The sequence below is a fragment of the Gambusia affinis genome, linkage group LG03 (genome assembly GCF_019740435.1).
Source record: "Gambusia affinis linkage group LG03, SWU_Gaff_1.0, whole genome shotgun sequence".
NCBI classification, from domain to species: domain Eukaryota; kingdom Metazoa; phylum Chordata; class Actinopteri; order Cyprinodontiformes; family Poeciliidae; genus Gambusia; species Gambusia affinis.
Window position 1 is genome coordinate 14,282,470 of NC_057870.1, and position 18,889 is coordinate 14,301,358.

At 39.4% G+C, this 18,889-nt stretch overlaps 1 protein-coding gene across 5 annotated transcripts in view; it reads right to left on the bottom strand.

The window, feature by feature from the left end:
- Positions 1-18,889, bottom strand: part of LOC122827864 (tetratricopeptide repeat protein 28-like) — a 234,225-nt gene that overhangs the window by 36,152 nt on the left and 179,184 nt on the right. For all 5 annotated transcript variants that reach the window (XM_044110943.1, XM_044110942.1, XM_044110941.1 and 2 more), the window contains one exon: positions 14,813-15,320. In XM_044110943.1, the coding sequence (XP_043966878.1) occupies positions 14,813-15,320 (508 nt within the window). The remainder of the gene's footprint in view (positions 1-14,812; positions 15,321-18,889) is intronic.

The window sequence follows — 18,889 nt, forward strand, 5'->3', positions numbered from 1 at the left end:
ATATTTTCAGAGGCTAGGATTTAAATAGGCAACCTGAAAAAGACCTCTGAGACTATGAAAGAAGATTAAAAGAGGGATGCATGAATGAACAGATAGAGTAGGACGGAAACTACTTCAAATAACGAAACGAGACATGTATTGAAAGTATTGAAATGCAAATATCTTTTCCATTCAACTTTGCTTTCTTCTGCACTTAGAAAATGCTTATAACAAATCTTATGCTTTTTCTGACATTTCCAAATTGTGTGAAAACCTTGAATATGGTTGTTTGTTGATGGATAGAGAAGCCAGTTGCAGGCTAAAAAAATCCCTCTATTTTCGTACTGTATAAAGAATGATCATCGTTGCTTTGCTGCTTCGCCGTTGAGTAATAGGCTTGTAGGATGTGGGAAACAGCCACTGTCGGCACACACGGAAGGAGAACAGTTTTGGAGCCAGAGTGGGAAGAGAAGGGGATGGAGAGAAACTCTGTGGCTTGCGGTGATGGCGATGGTGGCGTTGTGATTAGTTACCACCACAAGCGTTTTCCTATTTATTTCATCCGAAACCTGCCACATTACGGGTTTGAAAATAGGGCACATAAACATTTGATCTGGACCCAAACAGGCGGGACTCATGACCAAGTAAGTCGCATGCCATGGTGGATGTGTGTTTCTGTGCTGCCCAGATTTAACACAGCCAATAGCAATAGAGAAAAAATATGTGTGCTGCCTTTACAATAATGGTTTGGAAAAAGATCGATATATTCATACGTTGCTACGGTGTATGTCACACGGTGTGAAAAGGGGGATTAGACCACAAAAAGAGATAAAAGTAAACTGACATAAAACATTTTTACCCTAATAAAACAGACAATATCAGAGCATAACAACCTCGTCATTACTTTAACTTTCTACTGTTGTTAATTGAATTTTTACTGATGGTCTACAATCAGCTGATCTAAATAAGTGTATACACCTAATCACTTCTAGGTTAGTGTGGGATCACCTTACTTTTTACTTTACAGACATGAAAACTTTGAATTAGATGCTAACTTCATTATTATGCTCATCACACAAAGGAATCATTTGGGAGTAATTGGTTGCTAATTAGTATTTCCTCTATCAAAATCTTTTTCTAGTGAGTTCTAAGCTCTGAATGTTCATTTACTCAAACTCAGATATATTATCGTTTTCATTTGGTGCCAAAAGACTATATTTTTTATCATTAATATTCCCTGCCTAATAGCTCTCAGCAGGAAGGAAATACTGTGACTGTACATTTTTAAAAGAACTTAGATACTTACTTTTCAACTTTTAGAGTTAAGTCAGATCTGTTATCTTTCCAAACATATTTAATACAACAAGCTGTTGAATTATTTACCACTTCTAAACTATTGTTAGCTTAACAGTTTTTCATGCAGTTTGAAGGCAACATCCTCCTTCCTGTCAGGTTGATGATAATTTTCCGATGTAAGTCTGCTCTTGTTAGCAATCGATTGTTTGCTCAAGAATGAGAATAGCTTTTAGGTGACATCTGCCTCTAAAGGTTATTTCATGGTTCATACCCTCTGAACTGCCGGATTAAATATGACTAATTCAAAATGTCAGTAATATAGATTTCAGATATTAATGTCAACGCAATAAAACATTTGGAAGATTGTAGGATTTTTCACACAGGAAAAAAAAGTCAACGCCCTCCAACAGTACAATTCAGACTCGGGTACTTTGAATTTGCAAGAACTTGTTCATCAACATGAGTGAAATCTGCATCATCAGTCTTTCATTCGAGTGTAAAGGAGATGATTAATTAAACATGTCTCAACTGGATGTCTTTGTTGGAGAAAATATAATCAAAGCCACTTAGGATAATTGTTCAGCATGTCGCAAAGACTTGCTGACAAATCATATCTGATGTGCTGTTCACGTGTTTGCTTGCATTCTCTGGTTGAAAGTGGGGAAAAAAACCATGAAGTGACCCAGTAAACATCAGGTTGTGGTACTTTAGAATTAGTATGCAAAGTGTATGGTGGCACAAAACACAAACAGCAGCAAAGAAAAGAGAAAAAATCTGATTTATAAATCACAGAGTTTGACCAAAGTTTCTTTCTTACTAGTTTTTATTTTCAAATATTCGCTGACTCATAAAAAAACATGTTTTGTATGTCTAAACACTCATAATAGTCTAGAGCAGGGGTTTTCAAAGTATGAAAGGGTGAGCCCCCCTCCAAGGAGCACAATGCCGCTTATAATAATCTGACTTGTCGACAGAAACTCAAAATAGTTCAATTTTTCACCAACAAAATGCGCATCTCCCTCCATTGTTTATATTTCTGTCGCATAGAGACGTCGGTCACTCGACAAGACGCGTCGAGGAAATATGATTAAGTAACAAAAGAAGATAGTAACGCAAAAATGATTTTGATAAGTAACTGTAGTCTGACTACTGGATTTGAAATAGCAACGCGTTAGATTACTCGTTACTGGAAAAAGTGGTCCGACGTCAGTAACGTTACTGACGTCACTGGCCAAAACATCCTCTAAGGGGGGAAACATTTCCACTGATCCCCGCTCCACACGCGCACCCCACAGTACCAACTTTTTCCTAAATCCACAGAGTTGATTGTGTGCGTAAAAGACGTTTCTCTCACATCAGTAGACGGCAAGCAGATAGCTTTTCCGGTTTATTTTTCCCCTCGCACCGCGCCTCCCCTAAAGTGCTCTGGCGCCCCCCAGGGGAGGCGCGCCTCACACTTTGAAAACCGCCGGTCTAGAGAGTTTAGCATTAATAAAGTGATTTTATGTTTTGTTTTTTGTTTTTAAACTGTGCACAAAAACAGTAGCTTTTGTTCAGGGGCTCAAACATTTTATCTCCTTGGACAAAATCCTCAGCATTGCCTAACTTTTGAGTCTGGAGACATGTTAGGAGTCACAGCTGGCTGGGTGAAGGAGCACCGACAGTCACAAAGTCACTCCAAGGTTATGCTTTCCCCCAACGGATACTGATGTTACTGAGGACATAATGTCTACTGATGTATTACCAGCTAACATGTTCCTGCTGCAGGCTAAAAATGGATCCGGGGCTTGGTGATGGACGCAGGGCTAAAGCAGGCGGGCAGGCTGGAGGCTGGGGAAGCATGAGCAGGTTTCAGGTTGGGGACGCGGGAGCTGCTGGCAAAAAAACGCCATAAGCCCCAGGCTATGCCTGCAGCCACACTTCAAGCCAGAAAATATTTCTATGCCCCCTATATGGTAAGAAGATTACGAAGCCCTGAGGGAATGGCATCCTGTAGAACGGTAAATAAAACCATTCCAAACATGACAGTAAATACAGATAAATAATGTGGCCATAATCCCATCCTGCCATAACTGCCAAGACCTGAAAATATATCAGTCCTCTGATTAAGTCAGATCTATGATTTAATGTGTAAGGTGTGTTGTAAATACACTTGACTAAACATGTGCACTTCATTCACATCCATTTACACAGTGGTATATCAGAACCCTATGACCAGAGACATTAAAAACATGGCAATGCCTTGTCACTATTCGTTATTCAACTAACTTTACATAAAAGCATGGCTGCACTGATGACTTTGAGATATGGTGCTATATTCTGAATAAATCACTCTGTCAGTTTTACTGCCTTGAAGAAGGACCACTGCTACCAGGGGGAGATATTGAAAATAAAAGAAAGACCATCAGCCTGAAACAATTAGAGAAAATCTACAACACTGCTTGAATCTTAATTGAAAGAGGCTGATATGTGTAAATATTAAATAGCTAATTATACTATGTAAGTAAAATCCCAATGACGTAGGACAGTGTTGATATTAAAAAGCCAAGAAGCTTTAGTTTCTTTTATAAGTAATGACAAAGAATGTTAGATAAACCTCGACCATGGCTTATTAATGGCATTCCACCCTGACGTTAAAAAATGCAGATAAAAAAAATATGTTTAAAAATATGAAACAATTTGGAAGAGAATGTTAAGTAGGGTAGATCTCGCTTCAGTTTTACCCAAATATACACACAGTTCCGGAATGTAAAAATACAAGACCTTCAACATTAATTCCTTTTTCTTCTATTCTGATTATATTCCAATTATAAATGCCAAATGAGATGCTCTGTCTTAACATATTTTTATACTCTGGGGTTTCCATTGTGAAATTGAAGAAAAATTGCATTTAAGCCATTATTTCCTTGGACAACAAGAAGAAACACAAACAGTAGAAAGATAATTAGTACCTAGACTCTTTCTCTCTTTTACATTTTGTCAAATTACAACCACAAACTTCACAGTGTTTTGCAGAATAGAGTACACTGCCACATAGTAGTGCATAATGGAGAATCAGAGGAAATATGGTGAATGTTTTTCCTTTTTTTAAATATTTTTATTTTTTTTACATTTAAACACACAAAAGGTGTGAATGATTTTATATTCAACGCCCCCCAATTCAATACTTTTTACAAATCTTCAGGTACTTCTACCTGTTCTGCACATCTACAGACTAAAGTCTCAGCAAAATAGTTTACTTATTTCTCTTGACACAAATTCTCAGTTGATTTGGTGTCTGTCCTTGGACTAGGACATCCCAATATGCAAAAACGGGAACATAATATGAATGTTGTTCTGCTGGGAGAGGAACACTCTTAAACAAGAGCTTGAGAGACTACAATGTAAAGCTCTGAATAAAGTTTTGGCCCTACTGTTGAAAAACATCACCGCAACATGATGCTGCCACTACCATGTGTCACTGTGGGGACGCACGCTACTCTTTTCAAAAAGCATCTCTTGTTTGTGAAAACATTTGAAAACCAAGAACCATTTATTTTCCACTTATCAATGATGTACCACCATGACGTTCCAACAAAATGCACTAAAGCTTATGGTTGTAATGTCATAAAATCTGAGCAACTGTAAGAAGCATAAATATTTCTGCAGAGCTCTGTAGGAAATGACTACATAATTTAAAAAAGGATTGAAGAGAGACTTCTTTTTAGCCGTAGAATCTTTTCATTGCTGGTAGAGCCTGCATTTGCGTTATAAAGAAATCGGCAGTGCAACACAGCATTTTACGACCCGAGGTATGAACTAGAAGTAACAGACCTAAGAGCCTCCTTGAATTCACAAAAATAGGTGGAACTCAAGCAAGTTTGGCTTAAGGTACTAACTCCTTACTCATGTGGGTAGATATTCCCTGTGATCTGACTGAAAGACAGAAAGGAGAAATGTAAAAAAGAGAGAATAAATAAGTGGGTGATTGCTCTGCAGGTGGTCTTCCGACAACAACATGCAGTCTTCCAGCTGATCCACTGTCCTTTCGACTCTGACTGACCTTCACCCCTCCTTCTGCTCTCAAAACACACAATCCCTTACCTGTTAGCACACACACACGCCCGCACGCACATACACATCTGATTCCAAGAACTGCTTATAAGTACACTGTTCAGAATGAACTTTTTTGGTTGCACTGCACCATCTCCTGCAGATTGCATTTCATGCTGAATTTGCAGATGCTCCTGGAAAAGGGCACAGTTGCTTAGCTCAGAAGGATGCCGTAGCTCTTTTGTTACATTTAATAGCACTGCAGTGAGTGGAATATTAGCTGCATATGGTGAACAACACATTAGTGAGGACAAAGACTGAGCGTGTGCTTCATATAACTTCTTTAGTCCACTTTTCTAGTTCAGTGCATAGTCATAAGAAGGGGGGCATTTGGTGCTGGTGTTTTTCAGCAAACAGAAATTTGAGGCCCAGCTAGAAAGCTTCAAGCTTCAAGCACAAATCTCTCAAGCAGAAGAAGACAGGACTGGCATATTCGTAACTGCAGCATCACACCACCTCTCTGACCACGGTTCCATTTGCTTCCTGTATTTGGTCCAGTTGGCATTTACATGAGAATTAATAGAGATTGAAGGTTGTCACCAGCCCTAGGAAAGAGGCCTTTTGTGTGTGTGTGTGTGTGTGTGTGTGTGTGTGTGTGTGTGTGTGTATGTAGAGCTCCCAACTACTTTTACTGTCTCTCTTCTCACAAGGTTCTCTCATTCATCCTGTCTGAGCAATTAAGCTCTCCAAATTCCACTGGAAACTCAGGACTCTCATACTCCCCATCCTCGTCAGACTAATAATACATCTAGACTCACTGCTGCTTCCAAAGGCTTAGGAACAAAACAGAATAATCTCTATTCTTCAGTGCTCCAGGCAAGTCTGGTCCCTGTTGTGGTCTGCTCCAGCTGTGGGCAGTTGAAAGGGAAAATAAAGGCTAGAAAAGTACTAGATTTATGTCCAAACAACCACAAAGCAGTGATGATGACGCAGCAGCAGCTGCTACACGGCGCGATAAGGGATGCTTGTTTTCTCCTCATTATTTTGGTTATTTCGATGGAAAAAGCTACAGCGCTTTGCAAACGCATTCATACCTCGTTTTTTTTTTTTTTTTTTATAATTTGTCACATTACAACCATAGAGGTTTATATGTTCTACAGGGCTTTTATGTGACAAACCAGCAATAAGCGGTGAATAAAGGGGAGGTTTTAGAAAGGGTAGAAATTTGTCACAGCAAACATGTGAGACCAGTTGAGCTTTTTGGCCTGGATGCAAAAATGCATACAGTTTGTGTGGAAAACTGTATCGCACAGAACAGAAGCAGAATTACATCATACCATGATGTAATTCTGCAGTACTTTGTGTTGATCCATCACAGAGATCTAAAACATCAGAGGTGTTCAGCCAAAAATGACATAGTAATGAGCAAAGTTTTTTAAATGTAACAATATGATCAAGGGAGGCTTAGCATTTCTACTATTATTGTAAAATACATTCAGCGTATGTTGCCAGAAACTAGAACTGCTCTGCTTTATTTGTTTTTTTGTTTATCTACTGTGGCATAATAAGAAGAGTAGGAGTTTGGCAATTATAAAGCTGAAGGTCTGATTTAAGGTTCACTTCTTGCCACTTGAGCAAGGCACTTAATCCTAAAGTTCCCCAGTGATCTCTATAAAGACATGGATATGCGAGAGCAAATGGGAGAATGACTCTGTAGCATCAAGTGCTGTGAGTGGCCAATATGAGCAGAAAAGAGCAATATAAGTTCATTTTCTGACATGGACAGAACTCAGTTTGTTTCTTTGTTCGATATCCCAAAGAAGAAAGAGCTTTTTTGGGGGGTTTTTGTATTTCATCATATTGTGTTAATTTACAAAATCTGACAAGTTTTTCATTTCAATATGCAGGGTTTTACCAATCTCAAGAGCAGTGTTAACTGTATTAAATGTAACTTACATTAAGCATTGCCAATAAAAACACATAGCTCAGCATCGGCTATACAACAGCCTCATTGTCAGACATACTGTAAACCCTAGATCAGATGTCTGGGCAGAGCAGCGTTATGCAACTGATGTTCTGGCTGCCTTCCCAAAGCTTATCCTCTCATGCCTTGCAAAACAGCAGAAGCTTTTATTGAGAAAAGTTTATAAGCTCAAGGAGTTTGTCAACCAAGGTCATAAAGTACTTTAACGTCAACTAGAAGTTGTTTTCTGTTTTCCTGACACCAGAGAACAAATCTAACTACAGAGCATTTCAGTACCAACTCCGATTCTGAGTGTGTTTGTGTCCTGTCCCTCACTGTTGTTTTTCTCTCTCTGTTGCTTTTGTTTTTTTTTGTGCAGATCAGCAGAAACCGATCTCCTAGGAGGCTGGATAAGAAGAAAAGAGGGGAAGAGAGGCTTAATTAGGACCTTTGGCTCTGGCCCTTCCAGCTGATGGTGTCAACCCTCCATGAGATTTCTTTGAGACATGCGGCTAAATAAGGAGGTATGATTCCAGGGCAACAAGGACATAATGGCAAAACTACAAACACAAGTCATTCCAAACAGCTTGTTAAATGTCTATTTGAAGCTAAACAGAAAGGGGGTAGGGGGGGAAACACACTTAGGTTTGGAGAAAATCACAAATGTCAATTATAGCAGAAAATATTTGTAATCGGAGACAGGTGGTGAGCTGTGGGGCTGCTATATGCTGTGCTGAAAAAGCACTTGCAGTGAGTCTTCTACATCACTGTGGAGGAATTTTGTCCCACTTTAATTTGCAGAATTACTTTAATTCAAACGCATCACAAGATTCTCCAGCATGAACAGTCTCCTTAAGGTGATCTCGATTGGTGTGCTTTTCCTGCAGAATAATCAAAGTTTTGCGCTTAAGGTCACAAAATGAATGCGGGGCATTCTCTTTCAAGATCTTCTGGGTGAGAGCAGATTTATGGTTCCATCAATAATGGCAAGACACAAAGGACTAAAATGCAGCAAACCCTCACACTACCACCATCATGTTTACATGTCAGCATGATGCTCTTTTTCTGGAGCGTCAGCAGATTTAACAAAACATCAAGGTCTTTTGGCAAAGACCTTTTTTTGGCAAAGGTAAAACGACACTCTGTGTTCCTTTTGGCCTTTTTGGCCTGTCTTTCTCAGCACAGTACTATAAACACTGACCTTAACTGAGGCAAGTGAGGCTGCAGTGTTTTATAGTAGGGAGAGGCTTAATTATACACAAACTCTGCATTTAGCCTTGCTGTTCCAGATATATACATGGTAATGTTTGCTGTTTAATGCTGCAGGTGCTCTAGTAAAGTCACTGTGGGACTGACTTTGCTCCAAGTTGCTCCAATGCAAGCTTTTCTATAAAACTATCTTTACAAGATGGAAATAATCATTTTCCTTCTCCAAGTAGATAGATGTTGAAAATCATCAAAAGTAGACCTTATCTCATTTGAAATGATTTAATTTGCATTTTATTCTGCGTCCTGTTGGGACCTCCTGGATGAGCAGTCGATGAATTCTTGAAGCAACTTTGATTCTTTAATCATCTCCAGACTGGTAGATGCCAATGACAAATTCCTTTAGATCAGGGAATTGTGTGTTGCTTTTTGAAATCTTTTGGCCCATGTGATCACAAGGCAGAACTGGTCTAAGTAGCTTTTTAGTCTAAATAAATAACCATAACTCTAAACCATGCTTTTGTATTAAATACGCGTAATTTTTAAAAATCCGACAACTTTTTGATTCTCTGGAATTTTTGTGGCAATAACGGTATCAGACATCTGTTAATGCTTTTCCAGAGCATTGTACATGGCAGCCTAAAGCTGTCCTGCCTTAGATACGAAATATTGCTGACTGAAGGGTAAGTTAGCCGATTGATGAATAATAAATACGACTGGAATACAAAATTCCCATACCCTGTATAGGTCAGAGTGTGCTGAGCCTATGCCGTTAGTACCGCTGGGCATCATGGTTAAATATTAAAGTGCTGCAATCTTTACATAACTGTCCCTCAGAGGTATGTCACCCACTCCACATGCAATTATAATAAGCGTTTGCTCATTTTTGCTTCAGCAACTTCTCCTTCCCATTACCCCAATCTTTACAGCTTCCATCTTCACTTGTTAATCTTCTCGCTCATCTGCTCCTTTGTGTTTTTTTTTTCTTTTTTGGGTGGGGGGGGGTTGTTTTTTGAAGCGAGAAACAACATCCAGTTAGTTTTAGCCCCGTATCTTTTTGTGCTAAGCAGGCTCCTGGGGCACCGATGGCGGAAAAAAAACAATGCACGCCCTCCTGCCATAAACAAAAAAAAAACAACAACAATGGGGCAATTACAGACCGACGCTTCGCAACCTCCACTTCATTCTCCGTTATCTTCATTATTCAGTTCCTCTCGAATCAGCTATTAAAGGTAATTAAGCGATTCATCAAGTCAGTTTCAATTACTGGGAGCTTTGACAGCTGCAGATTGGAATCAGTGGGGGTGAGAGGAGAGTCAGAGTGAGAGGAGGAAGTGTGGAAAAAGTAAAGAGGCAGAAAGCAGGCGAGACAGTTTAGGTAGAGCTCATGAGCCAGACAACCAGCTCTCTCCTGGATGTCAAGTGTTGCTTCATCCACATCCCCGTCCAACTCCGTCCGCTCAGCGCCCGCGGAGCAACAGGCATCGTAGCCACGGCCCGCTCACTCAACACGTGCTCCGTCATCAACTCGAGGCCTCCCAACACTAAATCAGCTGGATTATCATTGCGTCGTCGTAACTGGGGGAACTGTAATATCGCAGTTTATGATGAATAAAAGTGCTCTCACACTCTCTCACGCAATCACACCTCATGCAGCAGAGGAATAAATTTTCTGCCTGACACAGAGTGCCCACTCGTAATAAAGCTCACATGTAGTGAAGAATCATAAAACGTCCTCACTGAAGCATCTAATTTATGTCAACCTGTTCCCAGGTCCCTGGGTTAAATTTAGGCAGGCGCTGAAGCTAAAAGCGGCCCAGACGGTGCATGTGTGTTACCATCAGGTGTGGCGAAGCAGACCACGGCTTCAATTTATGTTTGCCCGATTAACCCTAATGTCTGCCTCCGCAATTTTAGATGTTAGATTAAGGAATAATTCATTTGGAAGGAATTATCGTACCTCTTAGTTGTCCATTAGAGTCTGGTTTACTATCACCTTAATGGCCATCATAAGTCATACAGGTCTGGTTGTAACTGCTGGCCTAAATATTGAGGAGCTGCTGATCTAATATATCCAATAGGATACTAAAAAGCCAAAAGGACAGTTTTACAACCTGAGGCTCCTGCTTTATGTATATTATTTGACTGCGAAGGATTTGCCTGCTATTAATTTCATTTTTGGTATATTAAGGTGTTAGCACTTGATTAGGTAGACTAAAGGTGGATTGTTTGACAACATTATGTCACTGAGGAGATTAGAAAGTGTTCAACCAAAGCAGTGAGACAGTGGGACAAATCACATTCTGTGCATCGAAGTTCTATGCTCTTGCTCAGACGTGTCAGTTTTTCTTTACCTAGCTCTCATGCAGGAGTGATGACCCGTTAACTGGATTCCCAGCTGGTCACGGTAAATACAGTTCTAGCATGCAGTATCTTGCTAGTACAACATTTATTTATTCATGGATATTTGATCAGAACCAGCACATATTAAAAGTTACAAAGTAGCACGTAGCCATCAGCATAATTGATCCAGGGACCTCTTTGGGTGTTTTGTTTAAAGAGGCATTTTTTAAAAGAGCTTTAAATTAAATAATAAAGCGTAAAAACAAGAGAAATCTCTTCCACTTATGAACGTGTGGACCGACTTATATTGAAACTATTAGAATAAACAAATGCTACGACTGCATTGAGAACATTACAAAAAACAGATGCAGCAGCGAAAAAAAACAAAGCATTTAAAACTACACGTGTGGAAATGTTTGCCAAACCAATCACAACTTCATAGATCTCTTGAAAGATTGAGATATACAACAGATTTCAAATGAGCAGGTGATGTGGTCTGGTGCTTTCTTCCTTTGACTCATCAGAGGATGTTTACAAAGTGGGCTTTGAATATGTGGGACCTGAAGAAGCTCTGGACGATTTGTTGTCATTTCATAATGCAATTACGAGTGGGTGGTTGTGATCCAAGCCCATTCATTTATATGATTATATAAATTCACACATTTAAGTAACAAAAATCAAGTAAATATCGGGATATATATTAAAGTATGTAGTTAAAGAAAGCAGAGAATGGGATTTTGTAATAAATTCTTAAATGTAATGAATATTAAATGTGTTAAAAAAAACTATTTCATCATATTTATCCATTTACTTGTTTATTTGTTTAATATGTTTTCCATATCACCAAGTCCTACAGTCCTACACTATAGAGATTTCTAAATTCAAGCAAACTTGTAATGTGTGACTTCTTAAAATTTTATACATTTTATTTTAGAAATACTTCAGGCCAAATTGCAGAATATTTTCTGCAGTGTTAATATGGTTAAAAACACAAATTTTCTTTTAGGGTTTTGTAGTTTTATTTATGACTTGACAGGATGTGTTATAGTTTACGTTTGATTTTAACAGAACTTTTCAGTTTACTCTGCTGTTTCACTATTATCTAATCTTGCACAATCTGCGAGGCTCTTTCAACAACAGGAATTAATGTAACCCTCACATCCTCTGCATAGAGCACAACAGCTGGAAATTAAGTAATGGCACTGCATTCAACATACTGATTGTCGCTCTTAAAAGCATCATAAACATTGCTGACATATGGACCATAAATATCTTCGGAAAAAGTAAACAGCTCATTTAAATGAAGATAAAGAAATGTAGCCTGAGGCATTGTTGAAATGCAAACAGGAAATGAAGACCCTCATGCTGTAAACTCAACAAAAAACAAAACAAGCTTACGTATCCAGAATAATTAACTTTTAGAAAACCTACAGAGTTTTCTTTCTTTTTTTAACTGAACACTAACATTCATTCTGAGGAGTCCACTTTTCCTGTCCTCTCTCACTCTATCAAACTGGCCAAAAGATGTGCCCAGATTGCACCGAAAACAAAAAGTTTGGTACCTACGAATGATCAGAAGCCTGATCATCTCTAAGGAGTTTCTGTATGACGACATAAATCTACTGCACCTTGCAGGTTTGGACTGGACGCCCTTCTGCAGTGAAGCGGTTATGCTCAATTTCAATTCATATTCAAAAGAGAAATCACATAAGAATATAAGATTTAATATCTCTGCTTAAAATCTTTGAATATCTATTTTTCAGCATTTGTTACAGGAACATATTTTTTCAAACAAAAAGTGAGTAAATCCAACATTCAATCTGAGTACATTTATTCAATTAAAGAAAAAAACATTTTCAGGAATCATTGTTTTTAATGCAATAATATCACAAATTACTTAAAAGCTCCTTTAGCAGAAATATAACCTCACTTTGCTTCACTTTAAGGTGGTCAGGGTGTCTGGAAACTTTCATTGCAGGACTTTCTGTTTCTCTGGACTAGAAATATGACTTGACAAAATGGTCAATGGCAAATATGTCTCCTTACTATACCAACATTTTTCTTCTTACAGATTATTACTATTAACTGCAAAGACAGAGCAACAATTTCAAAGTTTACAATAGACAAAACTGCAACAAACATCAGTTGCTCACTGCTGAGAACACTGAAACATCCCCCAAGTCTCCTTGGGTTCAAAAACCCAAAAGGTTTTTCCCAAGAAAATGACCCAAAAAGTCATTTTTAATTCATGAAGTTGACGTATCTCTAATCTCTCACTGTATAAACTGCTAAAAATATTTTATGTCTGAAAGAACCTGAAGAAATTGTATTACATCTGTGGATAGACATAAATCAGAAACACATTTTTGTACCATTAACCTGCATGGATAATTTCACAATTGAAGGACCAAACAAGGCCTTGTCATATTAACTAATCAAATGCAAATATTTGTTTTGAATTCAACTGCAAACAGTGAAAATGCATCACTTCAGTCATCAAAGCTGGAAGCTGAGTGGTGCCTTAACAGAGGTTTCAGACAGTGCCCTCTTCATGGAGTCTGCTCAGTAGACATGGAGGAGAGAAGAAAGTACATCTGGCAGAAAATCTTAAAATAAGTTTGACTTATCTCTGATTTCTTTCTGACGGTTGAATATCTGAGATGAAATGTTTTTTACTGTAGGTCAGATGATGCTTTGTTGGCTCACTCTTGTCCTTAATGGCACTGTGGATTTTCGGTTCCATAATTTTTAAAACATACGTTGTTTCTTCCTCACTGTTTAATTTGAATATAAAGATTAAGTTACATTATACACATAGCTGTGCAGGTGTATTGAACTGTGTGTCTCCTAATGATTGAAACAGAAGACAGTATGAATCTTGATTAATAACTTCCCAGAGTTTTAAATAGCACCACCTACCATGTTAGCTACCTTGATGTCTCGTATAGCAAGGCACACGGTGGTATTTTGAACATGCCGCATTTTGGGTTGCATTTTAAAAATGTGATTTTGTACAAACTGGGTCTTTCTGAGTGGAATTTGCTGCTCTGTGGCTGACTGGGTTATCTTACTGGAAACGCCTGCTGTCATGCAACTGGTTGCTCTAAACAGAAATGCAATAAGAGGTCAAGCAGTGACCAGAAGGGGACTTTTTTTCTTTTGTTGTTTTTTTTTTTGTTCTTTTATCTTGGTCTGACCTGACTGGTGACCAGCTGGTCAGAAACAAAAAGTGAAAGCTGACCACAAAAACTCTTTCATGTGACGGCTGTTAGTGAGTGAAAAAGACTTCGTGTTAACTATTGTCAGTGTCAGTAAGGTGTTTAAAGTCAGGGGAAGCACAGAGATGTAAGAATCTAAAAGGAAACTATTTTCTATTTGTTCGTTCAACTAGAGAGTGAGAGAGCGTGAAACTTTCAGCAGACGGCATAAAGGATAAAAATATCCCAGTAAAGTTGCCCTGTGTAATGTTTTTCAGCTGCCATCTTCTGTTTAACATGCTGCATGTAAGATTTGGAAAAGATACCAGTCTTTCAAAAATGTCAGCGGTAAGGTAATAGTATCCTCTCTCAAATTATTACTATTAGCATTAAATGCTAATATTAAATACTAAATACAGATTAAAATATTAACTTTGCTATCACTTTGTCTTTTTCTTAAAGTAGAAGTGATAGAACCCTGTTTTGTAGCAACGTCTTTCTCACAAAGCACTGTGAAAACATCGATTTTCTAATATAAATAATGATTAACCTCTCAAAGACCTGGAGTGGACTGTAGCAACTGATTGATTTGATTGACTGCTACTTCTAAATTAAAAGAAAAATGACTTACCAATGTGGCTCTTGTGTAATGTGCTCTACATGGTTTGTATCACTGGAAAGTGCTATGTAAATTACGTTCAAGGAGAGGTAAATCTATTTCCCATCTGCTTAACGTTGAATTTGATATGCATCCTGTTGTCACTCATCAAGCAACTGAAATGTTTGACATACATACCCAAGTTGGAGGACGCCCTTCCTTCTGCAGCCCTATCCTTCAGTCCTTCAGCGATTGACAGCTGCTGTTCATGGTACTGCTTGGCTCTCTCCAAGTCTTGCATACAGCGGGCAGCGTGACCCAGCCCTGCATACGCCCTCATCTCGATGGACTTTTCCTCCAGCTCCTGCGCAAGCTCCAGGACATGGGTGTGGTAGGACATGGCCTTGTCGAAGTTACGATGGTAGTGGTAGGCACTACCAAGGTTGCTGTAAGCTCGGGCCTCTTCTCTTTTATTTTCCAGGGCCTTAGCGATGCCCAAATGTTGCTCATGACATTGAACAGCATTATCAAAGTCTCCCATGGCGATGTAGACGGCTCCCATGTTTCCCAGCTCACGAGCCTCAGACAGCTGATCCTTGGACTGCTTGGCCAGCAGGACGCACTGCTTGTGGCTGGCGAGGGCGTTCGGATAGTCCCCTATGGCGGTATATACATGACCCAAGCTGCTCAGCGCCATCGAAGCAGCCTGGAAAAAGACAGATAAGAATCTGTGAGTCAGAAATGTTTGATGCTGTAGGCACACGAAAAATAAAAAACTTTAATTAATTATACCAATACTTCGTTAAGAGAAAATTATTTTCTGGCTCTGCTTCACAAATTTCTCACCAGCACTAAAACATCCCTTTATCTAGCAAATTGTAAATGGATCGAGCTGAAAAAAAAAAGAAAGAAATCGCAATACCTGAATCTTAAAAGAGGCCTAATGCTCAGAGACCAAGCAACAAACAAAACCTGATTTGATTTCTCCTATGCTGAGAGAGGAGGGGGGTAAAGTGTGATGCAGATCAGCACAGCGGCAGGCTTTCTTTAAAGCTGCCAGTTTGCCCACTGCAATTATGCCTCATGGCGTGCCACCACCAACGGAACAAAGACTCTGTTAATCAGGAGGGAGAGGAGGGAGGTTTCAGCTTCACACCACATCTGTGGGGGGCCAGCCAACTGGTGACAAGACCTCTCTAGTAGAAAAAACCCCCAAAGATCATCAGGATTCATGCACTCAGACTTTAACTCTCTCCACCAGGGTTCCTCAGTGAAAAGGCAAACCGTCAAACTAGAACTAAAAGCTGACATTGCAGCCGTGAGATATAGATGGCTGCCAAAAATGAAGTCTTGACCTCTTATGTGACACTTTCACTGCAGGCTTATTAACTGTATATACAGAGGATAAACAGTGGGGAATTGGGGTCGGTTGTCATGAAGTGAACAGATGTTCAATTAATCATGCAGGAGGCAGATAATAAAGCATATCCTTTCCGATGTCCCACTTTGCAATCTCCAGCCAGGAAGGGGTTTGGAAAGAGGCCAACGACGAGGTGAACCACCATCCTGACAGTTAAGGCCATATTAGTGCTCTTCTAGCATAGCTTAGGACTCTGAAAACTCTAAAGTCAGCAACAGCGAGGGATACATTTCTGCAGGCATAAAATGTTCCTGAAACACCATTCAAAGCCAATCAGTTTAAAACTTCCCAGCGATACTCACATTAGACAGCAAAGGGAGCAGATTGAATTGATTTTTCACAAAACAAAGTTAGAGATCAGAACGGAATTTGGTTTCTTGCTATTAATCAGCGTTATTTGGATGCTATGTATATGTAGCATTTTTTTTTCTCCAAACACTGAGCAATCCACAGGCATGTAGAATCTCATGCACAACATGCGTGGAAGCTGTTACAGGGAGAAGACTCAAACTTTACCACATTTGGTAGTAAAGTTTGAGTCTTGTTTTAAGATATCCAGTTATCTTAAAACAAGATAACTGGATATCATTTTATGTTGTACTAACTTTATTAATCTAAGAACATTTCCTGAATGATTCTTGTCTATATCCGAAAAATTGTCTTCTACTGTTTTTGAGTTACAGCTTTTGCTGTTTTAATGTAAACTGATTTTAAATTTCTGATTTTAAAATGCTGTAACTATTTACTTTTTTCTTACATACATAAACAGGACATTTAAAAGACCACTTATTGGACTTTCAAGATATCTGTTTTGACATGATTGTTCAAAATCGATGTTTTAATAGCTTTTTATACTGTACCAATAAAACTGGAGATTGGCAATTGACCACAAAATATCGATCGGAGCACCTCTAGTTTGGACTCTCCTACAAGCCCTTTTAAAGACATTCTCTTTTCTGAGGATCTTTTTTGGCAACCTTTTTTTTCCAAATGCACAAATATACAAAATCCAATCTTTCCTTCATTCCACATAGCTGCTGATGCTGGAACCAATTACCTGCTGACATAAGAACTTCCAGCAGTCTGCTCAAGTTTAAAGACTCGACAAGGCATTATACGAGCCCGGGGAGGCAATTACCCTCCGTCACAACTGTTGCTGTTTCATGTTCCTAGATAGCCTATCTAGAGCTGCTCAATTACATGTGCCTTTTGAAGCTTCGCTCCATCTCTCTGGCTCAAACTTCCACTTTTCTTAGCTGAAAACAGAAGATTCCTCATCTCTGTCCGACTTCAGCCGAGCACAGCAGGAGACGAAGGTGGGGATGCGAAAAATGGGGGGAGGGGCAGCCATGCAATCTACTTCAGTGGAGATGAGTTGCTCTTGTGATCAGTGTCCCTCTAAAGTGATAGTGCAACGCTGCATTTTCTCCTCAGATGGGAGCCGAGATAGGCAGATAATGAGGAGCCAGCCGTTCCAGTAACAGAGGAGGGACTGTGTTTGGGCTCCAGGAAGGTAGACTGAGACCATCTGTGTCTGTCTGCCCCAACACAAAGCAACATTTTTGCCTGGAGAAAAAATAACTCCACACAATCCCTGATTTGACCTATTTCAAATCAGACCCATTTCTAATTTCATTCAGTTTCTTTCCTGCACTTATCGCTCCTCCGTCTCTGCTCTGACCTCCTCCTCCCGGTCTTCGCACACATAATCATATACCCACCCATTCGCACTTCTCCTTTACAGAGTCAGTTCTGATTGTGTTTACAGAGTCCAGCCTTCCTCCGGATGTGTGGGGATTTGATTAATCCTACCGCTGTCCACTATAAACAGTTGATAGACCACTGGCTCTAATCAGCTAACATGTTCTGTAGCAAAGCTAACAGAAATGAAAGGCAAACTTTCAGACAACGAGGGAGGCAGCAGATTCAGAAATGCTCGGCTTCTGTGTCATTAGTCATCTTGTCCCTCGCTGAGGACTGTTACAGAGAACTGCATAAATATTATTGGACTTTATGCCTTTTTGTTACTTTGTAACCACAATTTTCAATGTCTTTTTTTTCTGGGGGTGGGGTTATGATGAACCAACACAAAAGTTATGAAAAACTCCTACAAAGTAGGAGATTTATGTGAAATAGAACGACACATGGTTTTAATGTTTTTTTACAAATAAGAGTGAAAAAAATGTGGCAGATATTTTTTATCTAGATCCCCTGGTTGGATACTATGTGGTACCAAACGATGAAGCCTTGTGTCTGGTGGACGTTGCGTATCAGGGTGACGCTTTTTCTGCTTCGTAAGGGATGATGAAAACCATGTATTCACATCATAATTACTGTGTGCGCAGATCTGCCATGTGAAATCTTATCGAAATACATTGAAGTTTGTAGTTGCAATGTATTACAATGAATACTTTTGCAAGTACGCCTAAGTTAGGTGTTTTTAACCCATACCTCTAGAGGTAAAACAAACTTAACCTCTGATGATTAGATCCTCATAACCTGCAGCAGAGTTTTCTCTGGTGGCCAAATTTGATGGTTCAGTGTGAATTTATGGCTCTGAGCTCTGTGGGTGTTTCTTTTTCTCATCCTGGAACAGAGTGGTGCCCACAGCTTTACTGCTGTCTGTGGTTAAACCTCACAGCTGTGTGACTACGTCTTTGAAAATCCTCCTTATTTCACTTTGGACCTTTGAGGTCAGACGAACTCCAAACAGCCAAGGCTATCATCAGAGCCTGGCTCAGGCTACGGGGACAACCCCGGCTGCCATGAGATCTTAGTGGTTGGATCATGGTTGCACTTGTAAGGCAGTCTGCTTTGAAGAAAGCTCAAAACATGGGTGTGGAGCCTCCCTTTGA